At 33.4% G+C, this 23,573-nt stretch overlaps 1 protein-coding gene and 2 long non-coding RNA genes across 4 annotated transcripts; 2 read left to right on the top strand and 1 right to left on the bottom strand.

Annotated features, from left to right (window-relative positions):
- Nucleotides 1-339: 339 nt before the first annotated feature.
- Nucleotides 340-1,171, bottom strand: LOC108319467 (kunitz-type trypsin inhibitor KTI1). Its single transcript, XM_017550612.2, has one exon. It carries the CDS (start codon nucleotides 1,119-1,121, stop codon nucleotides 471-473), a length of 651 nt encoding a protein of 216 aa, XP_017406101.1. The 5' UTR covers nucleotides 1,122-1,171; the 3' UTR covers nucleotides 340-470.
- A 5,012-nt stretch (nucleotides 1,172-6,183) lies between these two features.
- On the top strand, nucleotides 6,184-22,427 carry LOC128193520 (uncharacterized). 2 transcript variants are annotated; one of them, XR_008244808.1, is made up of 4 exons: nucleotides 6,184-6,737; nucleotides 8,448-9,971; nucleotides 20,577-20,780; nucleotides 21,986-22,427. It is a non-coding gene; the product is annotated as an uncharacterized LOC128193520 (long non-coding RNA). The 2 variants fall into 2 exon arrangements; XR_008244807.1 differs by lacking the exon at nucleotides 8,448-9,971 and having other exon boundaries at nucleotides 6,217-6,737.
- On the top strand, nucleotides 9,978-19,005 carry LOC128193521 (uncharacterized). Its single transcript, XR_008244809.1, has 2 exons — nucleotides 9,978-18,006; nucleotides 18,249-19,005. It is a non-coding gene; the product is annotated as an uncharacterized LOC128193521 (long non-coding RNA).
- Nucleotides 22,428-23,573: the final 1,146 nt, after the last annotated feature.

Raw genomic sequence — 23,573 nt, 5'->3', positions numbered from 1 at the left:
GGCCGTAATCATTAAATACGTATTGGTATATAATGTTAAGATGTTTATGTATTTAATTTATTTGAAAATAAGTTTAATTAAGAAAAAAACATTCGAAAAAAGTGATGATCTAAATAAAGAGAAAGCAGTATAGATAAGATATAAACTTTAATTACTATTATTATTATTCATGATGGTTTAAAAAAAAGCATTCAATTGATTTAAAATATTAAAATTTTGTTTATATTTATCTGATTTGGTTACTTAATTAATATAGTCACGTAGACTTCAAAACTGTTAAGAGTAATTTTATCTTATTTAGTTAATTAATAATATATATATATATATATATATATTATTAAAATGAAGAAGGTATTTTTTTCAAGGGTGTCGAATCTTATTAAGTTCAGTCATGCGAAGATTTATTACAACGACAGCGAAATAAACATTTATTTAGCGCCTAGATTATGTTTGTGACTAAGTTGGAGAAGCTAGTCATGACTTTTTAGGAGCAGTGATGGTTCATGCAGAGAAATTGCAGATGATGCGGGCGAAAGTCTCTGAAACCGAACCCATAAGGCTGCGTCCGCTTTCTGGGTGATCACCAAATGCCTGTTTCTAGCAGCATCAAACTGAATCCCAAGATAGTCACATGAACTACTATCGAGAGGACAGAACAAGATGTTGTAGCCCCCAATGTCAACAGGAACACTCTGAATCTTAAACCAACCGCCTACTGTGTTGTCGTATCCAGTAAGTTTAACAGAGAGTTCCTCTTCCTCACCCTTCACAGGAGTCCACACAGACGGGGTGGGAGCACACGGAGGCACAAAAGTGAACCCCAAGGTCAAAATAGTGCTTTCACGTATAAAAAGGATTCTTAACGGGGATGAAATGTGTACAGGGAAGCCGTTAGAGAAAGGATTGGGATTTTGGACAACGGACAAAGGACAAGTTTCGTTTCCGGTTGCTGCAAATTCTACCCCACCCCCGTTGCCAGTTATTATAACTGGCGTTATAAAATATACGCCTCCATTTTGAATAGGATTACCGTCAGTGTCCACCAAATCAGCACTGGCTGAAGGAAGGTTCGAGGTGAAGGCACAAAGTAGAAAGAGAGAGAGGAAGGTCGTAAACTTCATTTTTTGGGAGGCTCTACAAGGCTTATCTTCTGTTTGTGTGGACGAATCATATAGGAAACATGTATTTATAGACGCGCGAGTACAGAGGCAGAGACCCTAAAGATATTTCATAGTTTGAGTGAACAATTTTTTTTATCTATTTTATGTGGTTCAACGTTTTTCAGTATAGAGATCATGAGCAAAATAAGTTAAACGTGGTTTGTAAGGAGTTTAAGGAGACTGCTAGAGTTTCAGAAGCTTTCTCTTAAATCGACATTTGAAAATAAAGTCTGCATCTCCTTTATCTCTATTAATTTTCCAAGGTGATAAGCTTCTCCCAAAATTGAATCACGTGAATGAGCCAAACTTGTTGATAAACAATTTATAAGCAGAAGAAATAGTTTCAAACGAAGAAGATTTTTATAAATAAATTTTAACTATTTAAATAATTTATTATACCAATTTTTTAATTATATTTTAATTGTCCTTTAAATTTAATTCACCAATATTAGAAATAACAAGCTGTGAAATTTATTTGATCGAACAACTCTTGCTATTTAATTAAAGGCATGTATTCATAGACTACAAGATGACAGCGACGCAGGTTAAATGTCAGGTTCATTACTTCATCCTTACCCTTATCTTTAAATTGAAAACTCTTTTCATTTTTTTCTAAATGTTTAACATATGGCAAATTTGATCATATCCCATCTCTGTTAATTAGTATACACGTATTCATTTTTTAATATTTCAAATACTAATTAAATTATTTTAAGAAATAAAAATTCAAATAAAAGATTGATTATTTACCATAGGAGCAATACCTCCATACAGGGGATATTCTGAAATTCATCTTTCAAGTTGAATTCAAGGGAAAATTTGTGCCCTTCACCTCGACGAATCCAATAAAAAAATATCCTTCAAAGGACAAGATGCAGCAGTCGAGAACATAAAAAACAAAAATATTAGAACAGAAGAAGACAAATATGAGTAAAACAATAAATTGGACTTATTATATGATATTATATGTGGTGAAAAAACGAAGGGAGAAAATAAAACGAAAGGTATCTATTTTAAAGTAATTAATAATGTGGGCGAAAACAGAAGAATGTATAATAAATTCTGTTTTTATTTTATTGTTCTTTTTTATTTTCTATTTTTATACATGTTAAAAGAGTGAAGGAACTAAGTGGTAAAAGTTGTATTAAATATAATGTCTATAAATATAATATGATTTGGTAGTTATGATATAAATTGACAACTAGTGATAGAACATATCTGAAATAACAAAAATGTAAAAAATATTTTCATGACGTAAAATAATGATAATTAAAATATTATTTTTATCAATTGACACGTTGTGATAATTTTGAAATAAAAGTCAACTTTTTTTATAACGATTCCCTCTCAACGGTTGTTAAAAGTGTCAATTAAAAAAAATAACAACAATTTCAATGAATCGTTATAAGAAATACTCGAATTGAGAAACAACGATGGTTTTAGTGTTGAATCGCTTTTAAATCTCTTATGCATCCATTCTTTTCTTTTTTTTTTGCTTTCGTGCATTACACGCGTTCTTTACTCTCGCCTTCTCTTCCTTTTACTTATCGTGGTTATGTCACTGTAATGCCTTCTTCTGTTGTTCATTTACCGTTGTTCATCACTGGTGTCTTCAAACGTTTTTATTGTCAAGTCTTATACGTTCCCCTCCTCACGAGGGTGTTCTTCACACTTCTCATCATTTTTATTGTAGTAGTCATTGCTCTTCTCTTGGGTGGTTCTCTCTTTGTCGTCGTTAATTTCATTTAGGGTGTTTTTCATTGTTTTATGCAGTTGTTATTGTGATGGATGGTGGATTGTGTTCTTGGTATTGGTAGGGTCGCATTCTTTGTCGATCTTGTCATCATTATTCTCCTTCGTTATTTATTGATGGGGCTATTCTTCCCTTGTTTCTTCTTTCTGTGTTTGCATTATGGTCGGTATCCATCTCCTTTATTGCTATATATTTTTCTAAATTTAAATTTTTGTATATTTATTTAAAATTAAGTTTAATTTTCAGTTTTATTTTATTTTGTGGATATATATTATGTTGTGAAAAACTTTGCTTAGTTCAAATGTGTTGATATTGAGTTTGGGATGTCCGAACCCCGACGAATATTATTTTGGGCTTCTACACTAATTTGTATTTATTATATTAATTCACAAATTTTGCTACAGTACTCCATCGAGCAATCTTAGTTTCTTGTTTAAGATTTAATACATTTATCTGCCTTGTATTTCTCGAATTTTAAACTGCCTTGTATTTCTCGAATTTTAAGCTTTATATATAAAAACTAATGGAAATTGTAATTGTATTAAATTTTGACTTATTCGATTAGAAATTTAGGAAAAGTAGTCATGTTTTATTAATTGAATAATACATAAATTATAATTTACATTTCATATATTTTACTTAATTTTTTTATTGTATTTTTTAGTGATCTTTGGATACATATTTGAATGTGGGAATTTTGTGTCACCACTTTCCTTTCGTGTTACTTAAAGATTAACATGAAATGTTGTCAAAATTTTATAAAATATAAAAAGTGATGATTATAATATATGTAATTATAATAAACGTGAATATTCTTGAATAGGATGAGATTATACCTTTCACAAACAAAGTTAGTTTTGTATTTGATAGACAAATAATTTCTATCACGTGTTTACAGAACATAGATATAGATTGAAATTAGATTAATTTACCACTTACCATGTATAAGTGTTGATTACGAAAGAGAGAGGCTCTTGACAGCCTTTTTTAGTCACAATTTTGATCAATAAAAAATCCAATTGTTCATGTTAAGTGTAGTTTGTATAATTTATCTTTGCCAAAATGAGAATGCAAATGTAGTTGGGGAATTTAAAAAAAAAACTTAGAATGAATTGCCTAAATGAACCTAAATGTATCCAATGATTTTTATTTTCAGAATTTATGCATATAAACCAAATTCGATGAAGTTAACGTAAGATTTAATGAAGATGAATTATGCGTGCTAGGTATAGAAGATGGCCTAATATAAAAAAATTTGGTTCAACTGTAATGCAGATGCAATATAGATTAGTGCTGAATCTATCTAATTGATGCAAGAGCTAAAAACTCCTAATTAGGTGCTATCACTATAATGCAAGTAGGCACAAGAACATGTATGGAATGTTGAGAACAATCAAGTATACCTTCAAGCTATGCCAATTGGGTTCAAATTGCATAAATAAACCATGACTCATTGCTATTACCCATAACATAAATTTAGCAATTCCCACACGTGTTAAAGGATGTATTGAACGAAAATGTATAACCTAAAAGCTAAATTAGATGCACAATAAAAAGAAATATGCATTTGAAATAGCTAGTCTACATTGAACAAAAGCTAGAAATTGAATCTAAACTTTTTTTTTTACAGAGAAATTGAATTACAACTTGCAAAAGAATGATATGACTCAAGTAACAAAATAACAATAATGCAATGCAATGTATAATATCTAGACTAAATTGAAATGTAGAATCATCATCTCAAACAACCAAAGAATGAATCTATTAAGAAAAATATTTCCTAAAATTACCTACTAACTATGAAAATGAAAATGAAGAATAGACCTATAATATAGAATTCAAAAGGGAGAATTTAAATTATTTTTTGTTGAGCATAAAACCTAAGGTACTTTATTCCTCATGGTTCAGGAGATATTCTTTTTGTTGCTATTAAATGACACCCTAGATGTCTTTGTACTAAGGGATGCAACATGGGGATTCCACCATTCTTTGGAGCCTTATCACAATGTGAATCTCCTTCTTGTGTTACATAATCAAGAGTTTCTACAACAGTTAAGACAATAAATAGTCACTTGAGAGCTTACACAAAGATTAATGCGAGAGTTTGACAAGAAGTTAGACACTTTAGAAATCTCACAACAACCACTTGTACATTAAGTAAGTAACTAACAATTCTAAAACAGATAAAGAATTCAAAATTGCAATATCAAAAGGTACTATCTCCAATAGGTATGGAATATAAAAAAGATTCATTCATACCCTAATGATTGTATTTTATACAGAAAAGAGTTTGCAGAGTTAAGAAGTTGTCCCAAGTATGATTTGTCACATTATAAGATCAAAGATGGTGATTAGGAGAATATTAATGAGGTAATAAAGCATAGCCCTTCTTCGAAGGTAGTTAGGTATCTAACTATAATTATAAGGTTTAATTGTATCTTTGTGAATTCCAGCTGATGTTATAAACCTTAGATGGCAAGTTGATGAGTAGAAATCGACTACTTCGTCATCCTATATATTATGTGCAATGAAAGAACATTGATAACTAATTTCCTACATTTTAAAATGAATTAAGGAATATGAGGGTTGCATTAGCTTTAGTTGGAATGTAAATTTATGAAAATTTAAGTACCAATCATAGTTCATAGCTTGTTTTGTTAGTGATTTATAACTTGACTTTAGGTTTCTGTATGAAGACAAAGTACATAATGTTATCTATGATTATTTCTAATTCACGACAACCAGGAGATGACATAGATGTTTATCCTAGTCCATTGATTGATGATTTGAATTTGTTATGAGATGATGAGGTTGAAGTCTTTGATGGGTTTACCAATGAATCCATATACATGAATGTTATTTTTTACTATAAATAACTTTTCTGCATATGAAACTTGTTAGGTCGTAATGTGAAAATTCACAAAGCATGTTCGATTTGTGAAAAAAACACATTATGTGAGTAGTTAAAACATGAGAGGAAAATTGTTTATCTCCGACATCATTGATTTCTAAATCAATTTCACCTATATTGTAGATTGAAAAAGGTCTTTAATGGACATCAAGAACATGACATATCTCCAATTTTATTCATTAGTATTCACGAATCACATTGGCTACTTTCTTGTAAATTTTTCAAATGCTTAACAAATTTTCTTCTAATTTTTTACACATAAAGAGTATCACGAATCACATACTTGCTTTGTTATTCCTTGCTTTGAAATCTCCAAATTAATTTGTAAGAGAACAATCACTACAGTAAAAACTCATATGATCGGTGGATATTTATCGATGACCTTCAATTCGTCGATAAATATAAATTATTGACGGACTCTATGATTGCATTTATCGATAAATATTTTCGTTAGTAATATGTTAGTAAATTTCATTATCGGCATATTTGAGGTCGTCGGTGAGTTGTTTGATGAAATAGGCTAAAAAATTGGGATTTGTCTCCCCTAAATTCAATTCTTCGAAGCAGAACCTTATTTCCTCCTTCTTCATTCCAAAAAGCTCTACAAGTGGTCTCTGCATTCTTCTCAAGCAAAGCTTTGGACTCATTGTTCTTCCCAGGCAACATCCATTTCGTTCTTTTGTTGGTGGTCGCGAGGTGAGGCTGCGTGGTACGTTGACGCTGTGAGGAGGATGTTGATGTCATCCCGAGAGGCTAGGTGATGTGTTGAGGGATCTTCCTTAAGGGTTCATGCTGTGATTGAGGGGTTTTCGTTGAAGGCTCTTGGTGGATGGTCATTATTGAATTTATTAGCACTACCGTGGAGTAAGGAGGTTGTCGTTGATGGAGGGTGTCAAGAATCCCTACTATGGAGGTTAGTTTTATGTTGGTTTGAATAGGTTCACAAAATTGTGCTTTTGTTGTTCGTAATTGTTGTTTTAATTGTGTGCAATGATACATTGGTAATTAGCCCTAACTTGATACTTGTTCTACTACAATATTTGATCCCATTGTTGTCGTGCTAGTGTCTAATTCTGCTATTGAAGTTATTGTCTAGAATACATACTTGTGGGTTAGCTAGGGAGATTTTTATTATTACTTCCCTTTTGTTTACTTATTTTACTTTATAGAGACAATTTCCTGACAAATTCTGACTATATTCTCTATAACCATGATTTAGGAACATTTTCCAATGAAGATCGTGGATATAGGATTTGTAAGATAGTGTTAATGTCTGTTTTTGTATTCTTAGTATATTAAAATCATGAATTTTTCTTAGGTATCAATTTGTATCTACTAGTTCTGGAAGTGTAGATTAAGGCTCATATAGATTGCTACAAGTTATTAAATTGAGAGCATAGGGGTGGGGTAAAAAAACTTTACCCAGTTATGGTAAGTAATCTAATAAGGTAAAGCTATTCAATAACAGTATGGTAAGCAAGCCCAGGTTCAATATAACTAGGATATGGCTTTTTCTATCTCTGCCCTAGTTTAGAACCCTATAACTAACTAGGATTGTGTAAAAACCCTTATAAGCTTACCTTGTACCCTTGTTGCAGTAGTTTTTTCAGTAGGATTCACTACAAAAATCTAGAATTTTATCAGGAGTTCTTTTTTGCATTACTGACAATTTTAATCCTGATAAATACCTTTTTCGAGATTGGAAAAACTGTCAGGAAAAACTCTGTCGTTAAATAATTTTCAATGGTTTTGTGTATAATCACCACTGTTTGCAAGGAGTTTTGAAAACCGCCGATAATTACCAGAAGTTTTCACAAAACCGCCAATAATTACCAAGGATTTTGCATTACCACCAATAACTACCAGAATTTCCAAAACCGCCGGTAACTACCAGAGGTTTCCAAAACAGCTGGTAACTACTAGTTTTATAAATATGAAATTGTTTAAAAAGTTTTATAAATATCAAATTTTTCTTATATGAAACTTATTTAGAAATTATGAGTCTATGGTCTCGTGTTATTATTGTTAATGTAGTTTGAATTTAAAAACCATGATGCGTAATTGATTGCAACTCACCCAGCTAAAAGAACATCATAAATAACATAGTAAACTTTGAGACATTAATCATACAACCACAGGATGTTTCACTGCAATTCATTTTTAACAGTAATATTACAAAATTATTCATTTTTAACAGTAATATTACAAAATTATTCATTTTTAACAGTATTATGAGTCTATGGTCTCGTGTTATTATTGTTAATGTAGTTTGAATTTAAAAACCATGATGCGTAATTGATTGCAACTCACCCAGCTAAAAGAACATCATAAATAACATAGTAAACTTTGAGACATTAATCATACAACCACAGGATGTTTCACTGCAATTCATTTTTAATAGTAATATTACAAAATTATTCATTTTTAACAGTAATATTACAAAATTAACATTCAACGAATGAGATTCTGTATATTTGAAAGTAAACACCAAAGCCATTTTCAGCTTTGGTAAATTTCTATCATACAACATTATAATCTTCTTGTAACAAAGATTCAACTATCATATGTTCTTTAATTTCATATGCTTTATTTGAATACCTTTAAAACAAAAATGAAAATGTAGTGCTACTGGAAAATTGATTCATCTGGGTCCTGAGAGCTCCATGGCTTGGACTAACAACAAAGAGTCATTAGTGAGATCATAGTACCTATCTGATGAAGATGACTCTTGGGGTTTGAACTTGGTTGTGTCAACTCTTTGTGAAGCTTTCTATCTTTCTGCTAGTCCATCACCTTCGAGCATGTGAACCACTTCAGACATTTTAGGCCTATGCCTTGGAAGATACTGAGTACATAAGAGGGCCACTTGAACCATTTCCTGAAGTTCAATTCTGTCATAGTTGTTCTTCAGATCCTAGGACTTAGACTTACCATTTGGTTTGAGATAAAGGAAAGAGTTCTGATGAATAAAGGGAAACAAACTCACCCATTGCTACTATTATCTTAATTAAAAGTTTAATTTTAGACAAGAACTGTAAATTGAATTGGGATAGCATAGTTTTGGTATAATATTGAAATCAATTCTTCTCAGTTATCAGTATCACATATATTGTATCTAAGGATTATCTATCTCTTTATGAGCATAGTCAATTTGTTATAGTTCAATTGATTTCCTACAAGTATGTAAGCTACATGTAATCACACCCTATCTTTTCAGTATATATTTTATTTTTCCGCTCAGACTCTTGCACATCTTCTCTCAAATTATCTTAGTTCCTGCTATGAAGCAGAAAATGAGGTGTAGTGAGCTGCAATATGAACAACAGTCGAAAAAATTAAAATTTGAAATAGTATGTGTGCAAATATCATTTAACATAGTTGCAAAAAATGTTATAGATATCATCATTGTTCTTCCTAAGATTTCTTCGAGCGATATAAAAGCTTTATATTCCCTCTTTTATAGCCTTTCTCAAATTAAAATTTCATTACCTTAAATTACAACAACCAATATCCAAAAAAAGAGTAATAATGATAAGATCACTACAAGAAAAGTTGTTATTACCGACGGTACATTACCGAAGGCTTAAAGGCCTTCGGTAAGTGGTTAATTACCGAAGGCCTATGCCCCTCGGTAAGTGGTTCAGGTATATGAAATAACATTTGGGTTTTCCCTCCTGTAATTGCATTTCGCGAAAACACTTCTTCCCCAAAACAGCAGAGCTCTCATTGCTAATCTCACTCTGTACTACCCCTACCCTAACCCCAATCGTGACCGGCGTTGTTCCCTAATCCACCATTGCATACCGCCGTTCCCCAATCTTCAGTGTACGGTTTCTTTTCAAACCCTTATTCTCCAATCCTCCATTATCGTTGCTCTTCAGTCGCGGTCCTCCATGGTAGTCGCATTGCGGGCTCGTGAGCAATCTGGTGGTTCAGGTGAGCTATTGTGGCGAGAGTATTGGAGGTGGTTGCCTGACGACGGGGCTATCGCCATTATCGCGAGACCAAGCGGCTGTCGGTGTGTGACGAGGGCATCCATTACCGTTGCGTGACTCCGTGCCTGCTGCTACGTGACTCCGCGCCTGCTGCTACGTGAGGAGGTGTTCCATTATCTCTAGGGAGGCTATTGGAGGGGGCTGCCGTGGAGGTAAGTTGTAAATTGTGATTGTTGCAACGTTGTTAAATGATAATTTTATCATCTTTCTGGTTTTATTAGTTGGTTATTCTGTGTTTTCATACCGTCTCTGTAATCCAATGTGTGTTTGATTGTGTTGAGTTGAAGTTGATGATATAGTTATAGACAAGTTAAATACTATGGTAGATTTCCAGTAGCTTTGCTTTGGAACCCTCCATCAGATCCCTTTGATTTGGTTATTGGAAAATGTATGTTTAAGGGAAACTTTATTGCTAGCTTTTCCAATCCTGTGATGTACAATTTAGGAATCACCAAAATTGAAACCATGATTTCCAACTCTCTGGCTCATAATTTGAGTACTGCAAACTCAAATGACTTTTTTTGTTGTTGATGCTGGGAACTTGAATAGCTTCAGATGGAGTGCAAGAATAACACTTGTGCTCACAACTTGGTGGAATTGAAATAAACACATTAGTACTAGGAAGTTTGAAATAAACACATTAGTCCTCACTAGGTGCTCTAAGACTAGCCTGTTTTCCATTCCCTTTCACCCTTAAGCCAAGCCAAGCTCAATAAAATCAGTGTCTTGTCTGTTGTTTAATGCATTCAGATTAGGCAAAATGGAATTTTCAGCACTTGAAATATAGTGCAGAATTGTCTTTAGGCCAAAGCTATTTTGACTTCATGTGCATCCACTCAAATCCATTTGTCTTAACTATTTCTGCAGATAGATCTAGATTTAGGACATTCATAATCACTTGTTTGATCAATCCAGCTTTGCTTCCAGTATTTTCCAAACTGCTGCAGTTTTCATTAATTTTCAACATAATTTGGCAACTTTTAAGAGTGATATTGAGACTCTGTGTGCTTCTGTGGTGTTTGAATGTTTGTGCACATACAATTGACCATTTCAAACTTGTTCTTACTGTTCAATTGGTCAATTTTCAGTCCATATGCAAAATCATCATTCCAAGCATCACATTTTGTTGAAATTGGAAGTGAACTACTCAATTTCTGCTGCTGCATATATCCTTGTTGTTTGACAGTTTAAACACCTTCAAATAATGCATACAAAGTTGCTCCAATCATCAAATTAGGTGTCTAACCATAGCTGTGAAAAATTGCCTCTCAAGTCATCCATAGCAGTAGGTAGCGGTCCAGACTAGAACCCCTAGCAGCAAGTCAAGTCATGCATCATCCAATAGTTTTTTATGCCTTTGCCTGCACTGCCACGGTAATAGAGTACTGTTTTTTTGAGTCGAATGCAATCATTGCCTTCTCCACCTAGTGAGTACAGTGGTTTGTCTATGCTGGTTGCTTTCCAGAACCCAGACCCAGTCAGTCTATTATGCCTTATGCTATTCCTATACTTCCTTTTGATAATATTGATTTCAGTAGCAAAATCTGCATAAAACAACATTTCTGGATTAATTTGATATCATGTGGTTTTCATCCAGATTTCATGGTTTTCAAGCTTTGTCCATTTTTGCCTAGTGATTTCAACTGTGTCTAAAGTAATTCCAACTCAAATTCATCACAGAATAGTATAATTAGTGGTTGACTTTATCACAATCTAGTTTGAAATTCTGCAGTAAAATATAATTCTTGGTTCATATTGTGCAAATTGTTTCTGACCAGATTCTGTGTCTCTAAATCTTGGTACAAGTGAAAACAAATCATAAACTCAACCAAATACACCCCTGCAATCCAGTTTTGAAAAGTCCAAAACCAGAAAAACCCAAAAAAACCAGAAAACCCCAATTTTATGTGCAGGTTTATGTTTCCAAATGTAAGGATATGACTAAAACATTGTAAAAAATCCATAAAAAGCAAAACAATAACCTAAAACTCAAAGTTTGAGTATTTAGTACCTAAAAAGTGTACTTATAAGGTGACAAATTGTCATTTCACCTAATGTAGACTCATTCTAAGGTATGTGAACATCCTAACATGTCTAAACTAGTGGAATGAAGCTAGGAAACTTGTCAAAAGCAAAGAATTACCTAGCCAGCAAAGGTCAAAGTTGACAACATGTTATCTCACCCAAGTTGCTCATCTCATAAACATTGTTTCTTTCCTCCATCATGGGGTGCCAAAACATCACTTTCCTCCACTAAAACACCAGGACCAGCCTAAGACAAGATCAAAAGTGCTTAAAACTCACTTCTTTTAACAATGGTGACCCCTGTTCACCTGACTGAGTACCTGTGTTGGACTTTCTGTACAAAATCCAATTTTCTCTCGGGTAATCGTTTACAGTGTCCTTGTAATCGATTACAGTGTCAAAGAAGGTGTAAATTTGATTTCTAAGGCATAATTTGAAAGGTCTTTGAGTATAGATTCCAACAAAACAAGAATCAACTCATTTGGAGTTCGGTGGAGAAAGTTATGAGCAAAAGAACAAGCAAAGGTCAGAGTTGGCAAAAATATATGAAACGCTAACTTGAAACAATAAACTGTACCAACTCAAATGTCCAAAAATTACAAATTAGTAGTCATTGGAAAGATTTTTGAGTCTAGTTTCTAATAAAAAAAGAATCACATCATTTGGAGGTCGGTGGGAAAAGTTATCAGTAAAATAGCCAGCAAAGGTCAAAGTTGACAGCATGTTATCTCACTCAAGTTGCTCATCTCATAAACATTGTTTCTTTCCTCCATCATGGGGTGCCAAAACATCACTTTCCTCCATCATTGGGACATAATCACATCACTAACCTCCCTCTCCCACCACTGAAACACAAGGAACAACCTAAGACAAGTGCAAAAGTGCCTAAAAGTCACTTTTTTTTCAATGGTGACCCCTGTTCACCTGACTGAGTACCTGTGTTGGACTTTCTGTACAAATTCCAATTTTCTCTCGGGTAATCGTTTACAGGGTTGGTGTAAACGATTACCAGACCCTTGACTGAGTACCCTCCATTATACTTTTTTTTTCAGCTTTTCGGTAATTACCGAAGGCTTTTGGCCCTCGGTAATTACCGAAGGCTTTTGGCCCTCGGTAATTACCGAAGGCTTTTGGCCCTCGGTAATTACCGAAGGTCAAAAGCCCTCGGTAAATGTTAGCGACAAGCGATTTATCGAGGGCTCTTTGGCCGTCGATAAGCCTTCGGTAATTACCTTTTACCGACGGTTTTGGGCTGTTTCCGAGGGCTTCTGGCCTTCGGTAATGCCCTTCTTTTTTGTAGTGGATGAAGAAAAAGTTTAGACAAAACAAAAGTTAATGCAAACGTTAACTATAAGCTTTGGAACAAAAAAGAATTGCAATCTACATGGATGCACAACTTGTTTCAATATTATAGCACAACCAAACCATATTATTGCCAAGGAGACAATGCTTGATATCAGAAACAATAAATAATGAGGGATACAACATTTAAGAATGCAATACCATACATTAACCATAGGCTAGTACAACCAAAGGATAAAACTAATATCTGAAAAGGGCATTAATGAGTTAAACTAATGAATAAATTTAAATTTTCAATTAATGGTCCCAGCTAGTCAATGTCATATCAGGATGGGGTCTACAAAATTTCAATAAACCAAGCATGCAATAAGATATGGGTGTCAAAATTGAAAGTATACATAAACTTATGCATGCTCCATAAACTCCTTTGAGTATACTTAATAAAAGCATATTAAAATATTAATAAATAATATAATATTTAAAAATTTTAATTTCAATAAAGAAAACCAGTAAACTATAATATCCCGACACAACAAATACATTACATTAAAAAATTGAAGGAACAAAACTAGTGTATTATCTAGTTTATTAAAAACAAAATTATTAGTAGTTACTATATTATATGTTATTCTTCAATTTTTTTACACATTTAACACTTGCACTTGCACCTTTTATTGTTGCAGGAGGACTACCAATTTATAATATCACTATTAGGAATAGGATTCTTCACCTGAATATACCATCCATGACCAAGGGATGCACCACATAGAATCTTTGTAGCTGTTGGCCTTTCCACATCTGATCCATTTAATGCAATATAGTATAACTTCTCTATCTCTACCAGGCTCGGACAAAATAAGATTATGAAGATCAATCGTTAGCAGTTAAGATAACACCAAAATTAGATCAAATTTGACACAAGAAATAAACCTTGAGGCAGGGGTTATCGTTAGAGAACAAAGTATTGTTTAATGGTGTTCCTTCCATAAACATTGACCATGGAGATTTTTCTAGAGGTGATGAATCTGACAAAGACAAAACAGATATAGAGACATAACCAGGACAGAAATATACTGACGTATCCATTAAATTCCTAGTTATGCAAGCCTCCACTATGAGATGTCTCAAGTTCCCACCTAAAAGATAATTCACAAGTATCATAGATATCAACAGAAAAATACACATGAAGAATGTTGAATACATATATTGCAAGATGGAATCAAGGAAATAAAAGATCTAGTTCCAAAAAGTTAACCTGCTTTTGTATTGGCATTACCACGAATTCTAGTGCTAGATTCACCCTTTCCATTCATAGAATTATAAATGAAGCTTGTAGCTTTTCTAGTTGCCTGATTGGCTACATCAATAACTAATGTAGGAGGGCATAGGAGGCCAGAAAAGTTGCCAAGGACCTGAACAGATCACTCAATTTCTCACTAAACGTCACTTGAAATCCCCAATCAAACAGCATACAATCGAGTAGCGAAATCACAATCACGTAAAAGAATAGCATGAACACCTGCGCTATCTCCAAATCGCGCACCTTATAGGTTTCTGAAATCTGAAGCTTGGAGTCCACAAGAGATTGTAAGAAAAATAAAACGTTTACTACGTTTTATTATAAAACTGCCAAAAATATATGCGGTTTTGAAAAAAATCGCCAAAATTACCTGAGGTTATTAAAACCGTCTGAAATAAACCTCTGTTATAATTAATTATTTTTGTAGTGATTATGGTCAAAAGAAATATATTCACGCGTCTCAGTTGCTGTTTTGGTTTCCCTGTTGTTGGTATTGTGAGTGCAAATGTTTATTTGTAATTCTCCTGGTTCAATTTTTTGAAAATTAAGCTAGAGAAATGACTAAATTGTGAATCCTACTAGTCCAGCCATTTGTCACGCTGTTGTAGAATTTTTCCTAGTGTTGGTATAATGTATGGGTGCCTAAGACCTGTTTTATGTGTTCAGGTGGTTAAAGTAAGTTAGTGGTATAGTAATAAGCCTCCAAACCTTACGGTTTTTGTCAAGCTGCACGAAGTTAGTATGGGATAGGGAGTTTACGTGACCTTAATGGTAGAAAATCCTTATCGTCAAAATTTGTAGATACAGTTCTTGAAGTAAGAGTTCCCTAGATTAAGTGTTTGTAGGTGTTGTTCTTTTTGCATATTGAAAGAATTATATGGTTCACATGAAGATACAAATTTGTGGCACATCATGAATAGGGACACCATTCAACCTTAGAACCAAAAGTAGCTTGCTCATAAGGACTAGTGGTAGTTATTATGAGTTCTTCACCATGAAAAATTATAGTCTTTGTTCATTTACTAGTACAAAAATGATTTTTTATACCTATTAAAAAAGGCTTTTTATACTTATTTTTGGGTAGGTATATAGAAACAAGGGGTATAGAAAGTTTAGGATCTTTTATACCTATTCTTGAATCGGTGTAGAATGTTTTACTTTCCATACCTGTGTTATTCATAATAGGTATAAAAGTTTTATATTTACACCGAGAAAAAAAATTTCTTTTTATACCTACTAGTGCTATAATAGGTGTAAAACAACAAGTCTTTTTATACCTGATGTGGCTTTGACTAGTGTAAAAAGTGACGTTTTTTTTAAAATATTTTATTTGTATGAACTACTATCCATATTCAGACCTGCATAAGATTCAATCCCAGAATACAGTTTAAATAATCAATAACAAGTAAAATAATCAATATTGTTTTCATTAACACATCAAAATGTAATATTTACCTAACATAGTTACTTAACATATTACACATATAATAGTTCCTAAACTCAAAATGTAATATTGAAACATTCAATCATTTACAAATGGTTAAAAGAAATGCAGCCCATTGCTTCCGAACATCCTTTATGACATGTTGTTCCATTCGAGACGTGTCATCAAATATTTACACAATGAATAGTTTGAGTAAAGTTATAATATTAATTGCTTAAAATCTTAGTTATAAAATGTTCACGTTACCAATTTCCATGAGTCAACGACATTTGCGGATATAATTTTCTGCATGTGTCTCATGACATAATATCCGCACTCAAAGCTTCCCGGTTGACGTGAGCACTACAAGTTAAATTTATAAAGTATCATAAAATTTATAATTGTATTTATAGTTTGAAAGATTAACTACTTATAGTTGGTGCAATGAACTGCAACTTCTTTCTAGAGATGATATGTGTTCCCTGCAACCTTGAATATGCCTCAACCACTCTATAAAGTTAAATGTACACTGAAATGAGTCTTAAGGAACTTAGTAAAGTCAGATATGTCTACACTACAAATAAATTATTAAAAACTTATAATATTAGTGTATTTTTAATTGTCAAAGTGTGAGGTGTTTTGTGCAATGAACATAAGAGAACTACAAGAAATTGTTGAGGAAGAATTAGTAACAATTGCCAGTGACCCCTGTAGATTCAAATAATAATAGTGTTAAATAACATTTACGTAAATAAAATTTTATTAATAAAAATTATATACTTACTGTTGCAAACAATAATAGTGTTAAATAACATTTACGTAAATAACTTCTACTTGAGAGTCACTTACACTTGGCATGTCTATTAATTCACCATGCCATGTCCACTTTGTGTAGCTCTTTAGGAATCCATCACATAGAACATGCTCTCGAATAACTTCAGTTGGTAGTTTTCGCTCATTCAAACAATTAACACACGGACAATAGAATCTTTCGTTATTGTCTGGAACATTCATCTTTGCAAATTCAAGAAATTGTTCTACTCCACTCTCATATTCATTTGTCGTACGTATCAAATTTATCCAACTCCGATCCATTGTTATCTGTGAAAGCAACCACCTTTACAACAGTCAAAAGTATAAATATGACTTTTACAACAAGAGCAAGAGAAATGAGATTTTTTTATTGGGATGAGTTATCCCAAATGATTTTTTCTTTGAAACTTTCTAGGTGGTATGGTGGCTGGTGGTATTACTATTCTCTTGTTATTTTCTCTTTCCATCACACAAGAGTTCAAGCTAATTAACTTTTATCAATTTCCTTTCACTAGTACAATAATTGCTTTTTAACTCACACAATATACATCATTTCACACCAAACCGCTGTCTATCAAACCACGGTGGCAAAAGTGAAATTAAGAGAACCTTATAGACCTCGGTTGCATGCAAGACTGAAGTAGAAAAATGCTACGACCTCGGTTGCAGGAAGAACCGGTGCCTAAAACCCACCTACCAGCCAGGCTTTCAGACTGACAACTTTTTAAAAAATTGATACTACCTCGGTTACATGCATAACCGAGGCATAAACCCTCTGCCACACCTGAACACCCACTGAACACTCTTTTTTACGGCATCCGGTCCCTCTTAGACCCTGTGTCAAAAGGTAATTCGACCTTGTTTTGACCGAGGCCTATAAGCCTTCTTGGGCTTCGACCCTGCGAAAGCTTTTCCCCAAATGCCTAAAGCCAGTAAAACCTAGCATCTCTCCCATTTTTCTCTACGCTTCAGTTGCTGCTTGCACTGCCTGCCCCTCGCTCTTTGCGCTGCTTGCCCCGTCGCCGCCGGGAGCCACCACCACCTCGTCGTATGCTATGCCTGCGAGCGCGGCTTCCACCTCGCCTGCCAGTGCGTGGAAAATCTCAGATCTATAGATGGGTGGAGCAAGCGGTGGTTGTTGGCGGAGAAGTATCTCAGATCCATCCTCCATCCCCAACGTCTCCGAAGCCATAGCCTCACTCAGCTCTACCCCAAAAGCCAACTCCCCGAGAGAGAAACGTCGTTGCTCCTTTGCGCCACGTCTTCGCCGAGGCCAATCGTCGGAGCCGCCGTTGCTCACGTTGGAGGAAGTCACGCCGTGTAGGTAATCTCCCATGTTTTTTGCTTAAGGATTCAACTCCTTTGTTGGTGGTTGGAGATGAACATAGAGGGGTGGTTGTGGTTGGGGATTCAAGTCCTTTGCTTAATTTCATTATCTGTTTTGGTTTGTGGTCGCCGAATAGGTGGTTGGGTTTTTCTTGCAAAGAAAAATGGTTGTTGGTTGTTGGCTTAACGAAATTTGATGTGTATTGAGTCTCATTTGGCTATTGGCTCTATTTGACGCAGGTGAAGAAGGAGCAGAGCACATTTCTGGATATGGCTTTTTTTTATTTTTGGCGTTCTGGCAGGTTTTGTTAAGAGGAATTGAAGGAGAAAGTTTTCCTCTCTGTAGTGTAGGTTCCGTGTAATGTAGGTTGAAGGGATGAACTTGCTTGGAGGAAAAACTGTGTTTTTTTTTCTTTTTATGTTATATGATTATGATATGTTATGAAAGGAACAAATATGATTCTAGCTTGGTGTGAGCTTTATTATTTCTATGATATTTTCCCTCTTTTGCTGGTTGTGGGATTGAAGATTGAGTTCAGATTTCCTCTCTTTAAAGTTTATTACAATAAGCAGATGTTGAACACCTTCATCGAAGGTGATCTATGTTCATGGAAGGTGATGTGTTCATGACCTTAAAAATGTATATTATCGATTCTAGCATAAAGATTGAGAAAAAAAAAGGAACCTTTCTACTGCTTCGGTTCACCAGAACCCGAGACCAAAAGTCTGGCAAAAGAAAAATAATACGTTATACCGCCTCGGTTTCATTTTAACCAAAACAAAAGCATATATCTTTATACCTCGGTTCAGAACCGAGACCACAAATGGTAGGCTTTTTACTTCGCCTTTATATACCTTGGTTGTAAAATCGGTACGAATAAGCCAAAACAATCGCTGCAATATCCTTAGTGCACTAGTGTTTATCACCACATCATAATAACGAACAGGTAATCTAATAAAATAGTAAAATTTCATTAGAAATTTATGAAAAAAAAAATCAACTACATCTAAAAGGAGAGTCACATTTGTGACAATCTGTCTTAATCCTTTGTAAAACAAAGTACATTTGTGACAATCTGTCTTAAATTAAGATAACCAATTGATGGGAATGTTTAACTATTGATTTAGGTCTTTATTTGCAATTGACAAATTGAGATTTTAATTTATTATCAAGATATTTTTAATCTTCTGATGTATGACTATTCTTTTATATCAGTTTTAATTTTCTCTTTTTGTGACATCATGTTATCCATAGCATCTGTCATTTCTCTCTCTAGTTGCAGAGTTTTGAATGTACACAAAACATTTCCCCATCACTGTTTTTCTAGCTCTCATTATTGGCTAATGTGTAACTCGAGTCCTTTTTGCAAGTAAAATAAACCATTGTAAGAGTTTGTATAAACATGCCCAAACACTATTCATTCTAGTCAATTTACTTAATATATATGCGTAAATCTTCCCTAATATATATGTTTTGGTATGATATTTTAGTGTATCCAAATTGGATGATTTTATAAAATTGGGTTAGATTTAAAAATAATTTTTTAAGAGTTTTATTTAATTTTATTATTAAAATTTGTTAATTTTAATGTAAACATTTTAAAAAAATTATTAAAATGGTAAATAAAGAAGAAAAAGTTAATATTTCATAGATATTAAAAAATGCCTAATAAAAAAACCATCAATTTCTTCATAAATATAAGTTATATTAAGGACTAGAGAGAGTGTAATATTTATGTATGTAATATAGTTAAATACATTAAGTTTAAGTTATACAGTTTAGACCGATTAAATTGAAATAGTCTCCGATGGGATAATTTATATCTTTTGTATTTCTTATTCTTGACCCTTTAGTAATGCTTAAAGTTAATAATAGAAAGTTTTTTTTACTCAGACTCACAACACTTCACACTTTGACACGTAATAAGTTAGTTTAATGATTAGTTATCATTACTGTAATCTCCCAAAATTATCTTTATTTCACTAGTTCTCATTTCTAGTATACAGTTACATCATTTAGTATGCTGTAATTTTTTTAAATTTTAATTGAAATCTTCTTAGTGTGGTATTATTTTATGATATAAACTAGAGTCGTACTAGTTTAATAATGCATTATAATTTTTTAAAATTTAAATTTAAATTATATCAGTTTAAGACCCCTTTTTTGAATGAACTCAAATCAAGTTGTTACAATTTTTTTATGTTTAAAATTGTATCATTGGATAAGTTTTAAAAAAAAATTTCACCATTTTGTACCTTTGTCTTGTGACTACAGTTCCAAAGGCTAACTAATGTTTTTCTGTCTTGTGTGCTTCTTCTTTTATTTCACAGAAGTTATTTTTCTTTCATTTGTTGGACCTAAAAAGATCTATTTTTGTTTTCTAGTTAGTGCATTAATCCTGAATTTATCTTCTTCATCCTCTGAAATGGTCTTGTGAACCATTCATAGTGGGTTAGAATTTTTCTTTTCAGCAACTATATTATTTGAACTACTACATTTTCATCTCTTAATTTCATTTTTTTCCATCTCAACCTAAGAGCATATGTCCTAATAATACACTTTGACAGAATGATGCTTAGGAACATCCTGCTAGATATCGAACCACTGTTGCTATGTGAACACCTCTGTTATTTCCCTATTCACACTACATATTGTTGAGGCTTTTCCTTTCCCATCCGTGATAATTTCCTTCACCTGATAGAGATTTCAGATTCTCCTTATTGCAGTGTACCTATCTAGTGTTGATGATCTCTTTAGAGGCCTACTTGCAGGTATCACTCTTAGCCTTTTAGCGTAGTGGATTTACTCATGTTTGTTGTTGACACAATTGTTTTCAATACAGAATGGTTTCTACAAGAATGAAAGTAATTCATTCTCCTTGCATCAATTAAGAATGAAATAAATGAAAGTAATCTTTTAACCTCAGAATTCTTTTAAAGCTAAATTTCTAAGCTATGTTTTACACCAATTGAGTAACCAATTCCTTATTCTAAAGCTTTACCTAAGGTTATGCATTAACACAATGAAGGACAACATTGAAACCAAAACTAGGACTATATATTTTACTGAAGAGTATGACATGACATCAAGGTAAAAAGTGTCCATGATTGTATCGCAATCCAAAGCCACGGCATGACTGTCCTATCACAATCATTCACAATTTCAAGGAACAATTCATGCAAAGCAATCAATACGGCTATGCCTGAATTTAAAATGTTATGATAGGAAAACACAACAGAAAAAGTTCAACCTGTTTTTCACCAATGGCAATGAGCTCTTATACTAAAGCAAAACTTCAAGTACCTGTTCTTCTCAATAACTCTGTAAAATCCATGAATAAATAAGGTGCAATAAATTAACATGTCTAAATAATTTGTTCACTTTGTAAAATTTCTCACCATACTAATGTTTATAAACAAACATTTATATTGCATTGAAGCTTCAATTACTAAAAACACGTGAGCATGCACTCATGGTCATAATTTTAAAGCTTACTCGGAGAAATTCTTCCATAAACATCTCCAAGAAAAGAAAATTGAAAAAGAAATCCTATAAACTAAAATTAACTTATCCAGGAATTAAAAGCTAGACTTCAAAAAGGCTAACATAGGACCATTTTTTTTTGCAAATTAGTTAATGTATAAACTAATTTTATCTTATAAAGAAGTTATTTTATTTTCCCTTATTATTTTCTTATCCGGTAAGTGTTCTAACAAACCCTTAATGTAAATGATCATTAACATTACAGTGTTCATACCTTCAATCCACAAGCAAAGACATCAACTCCACAACCTACCAGATAATGCTAATTCTTACCATTATCTAAACATCATTTTAGTAGCAAAATCAACTCTTCTTTAGCTTATTACTTGCTTAAATCCTCTCTTTTATTTAGTTTTAGTATTTATCTATATTTTGAGCTACATTACGTAAATAATACTTTAATCCCTTATTTTTTGATCTATTTTGATGTTAGGAAGATCCTCCATTACATTGAAGAGCCTCGGTGATCGAAGAAGTCATTGATTTAAAAGTCATTTTCGCTTAAGCGAGAATAATTTAGCTTAAGCGAGAATGACTATCTTCTTCAAGAAGTTTATTCTCGCTTAAGCGAGAATAATTTAGCTTAAGCGAGAATTTGGGCAGTATATATACTCACGAGGCAGAAAGAAAAAAGGGTCTTTGGTTCTTTGGAGGCGCGATTTCACGTCTGGAGCTCATGGAGGGCGCGAGGAGCTTGTGGGAACATCTCCTCATCTTTCTTTGGGTCTCCTTCTTCTTCCATCTTCCATGTTTGTAAGCTTTAGGGTTCTCCATGGAAATGGAGAACCAGATTCATCTTGTTAGGGTTAGATGTAGCCTATGAACTCTTGTGTAATGAATGATTGTTTCGTATTTATAAATGCCTTTTCTATCTATTACTAGTATTCTTGTTTCCGATCTTAAAGCTTGCATGCACTACAAAAAAGAAGGGCATTATCGAAGGCCAGAAGCCCTCGGAAATAGCCCAAAACTGTCGGTAAAAGGTAATTACCGAAGGCTTATCGACGGCCAAAGAGCCCTCGGTAAATCCCTTGTCGCTAACATTTACCGAGGGCTTTCGCCCTTCGGTAATTACCGAGGGCCAAAAGCCTTCGGTAATTACCGAGGGTCAAAAGCCTTCGGTAATTACCGAGGGCCAAAAGCCTTCGGTAATTTCCGAAGGGCGAAAAAAAAAACAGGGCGCTGGGCTGGTGCAGAATGTGATGCTAGAGTGTTAAACATATGATTGTAAATTAAGAGATATTATACAATAAAATTAAGAGATATAAACCTCAATCTGGATTATGTATTTTACTACTGCAACTTGAAGAGAACTAAAACCAACATCAACATAGGTATATTACCTTCTTACATCATGAATTGGTGTAATGAAATTGGCTGTACTTAAATGTTAAAAGGTTGGGTTGTTGTTATACCTTGTTTACATTCACGTGTTGCCTTCACTATGTCTACAGGAATGTTTGAACCAGAAGCAAAAACACCAATCATAACAAATAATTAAAATTCAACCTCAATAGTCAAGAATGATCAAGTTCAATAATGCAGAGCTAGAATGGTAGGAAATTCATTATGGATGACATGAATAAAAAAAACTCACATGGATGACATGAATAAAAAAAACTCACAGATTGTATATTTTTGAACTAAAGTTAGCACTTACAGCTGCCATAACCTCTTCTATCTCCTTTCTCTTTTTATTCACACACCATTACTCTACAGTTTCACAACCACACACTCTTGTCTATTCTTCTTCTGTTTTCTTCACATCACCACCACACTGTGGCTCTTCTATTGAAACACATCACCCACACCTTACAGAAATAAATTAAGAAATCCTTCCACATGCATGCTCTTCCCACATGGTCAAATAGCCAAGGATTTTTTTGCAGAATATACCATCAAAACAACCAGATTTTTATGCAGGTTATACAGCAAAATAGTAAGCTATTTTTGCAGAATTTTACACCAAAACAGCAAAGATTTTATGCAGAATTTACAGCAATACAGCAATGCAGAATTTT

This window comes from Vigna angularis, chromosome 8, assembly GCF_016808095.1.
Source record: "Vigna angularis cultivar LongXiaoDou No.4 chromosome 8, ASM1680809v1, whole genome shotgun sequence".
Taxonomy (NCBI): domain Eukaryota; kingdom Viridiplantae; phylum Streptophyta; class Magnoliopsida; order Fabales; family Fabaceae; genus Vigna; species Vigna angularis.
Note: the sequence above shows the minus strand (reverse complement) of the source record. Positions and strands in the feature narration are given on the sequence as shown.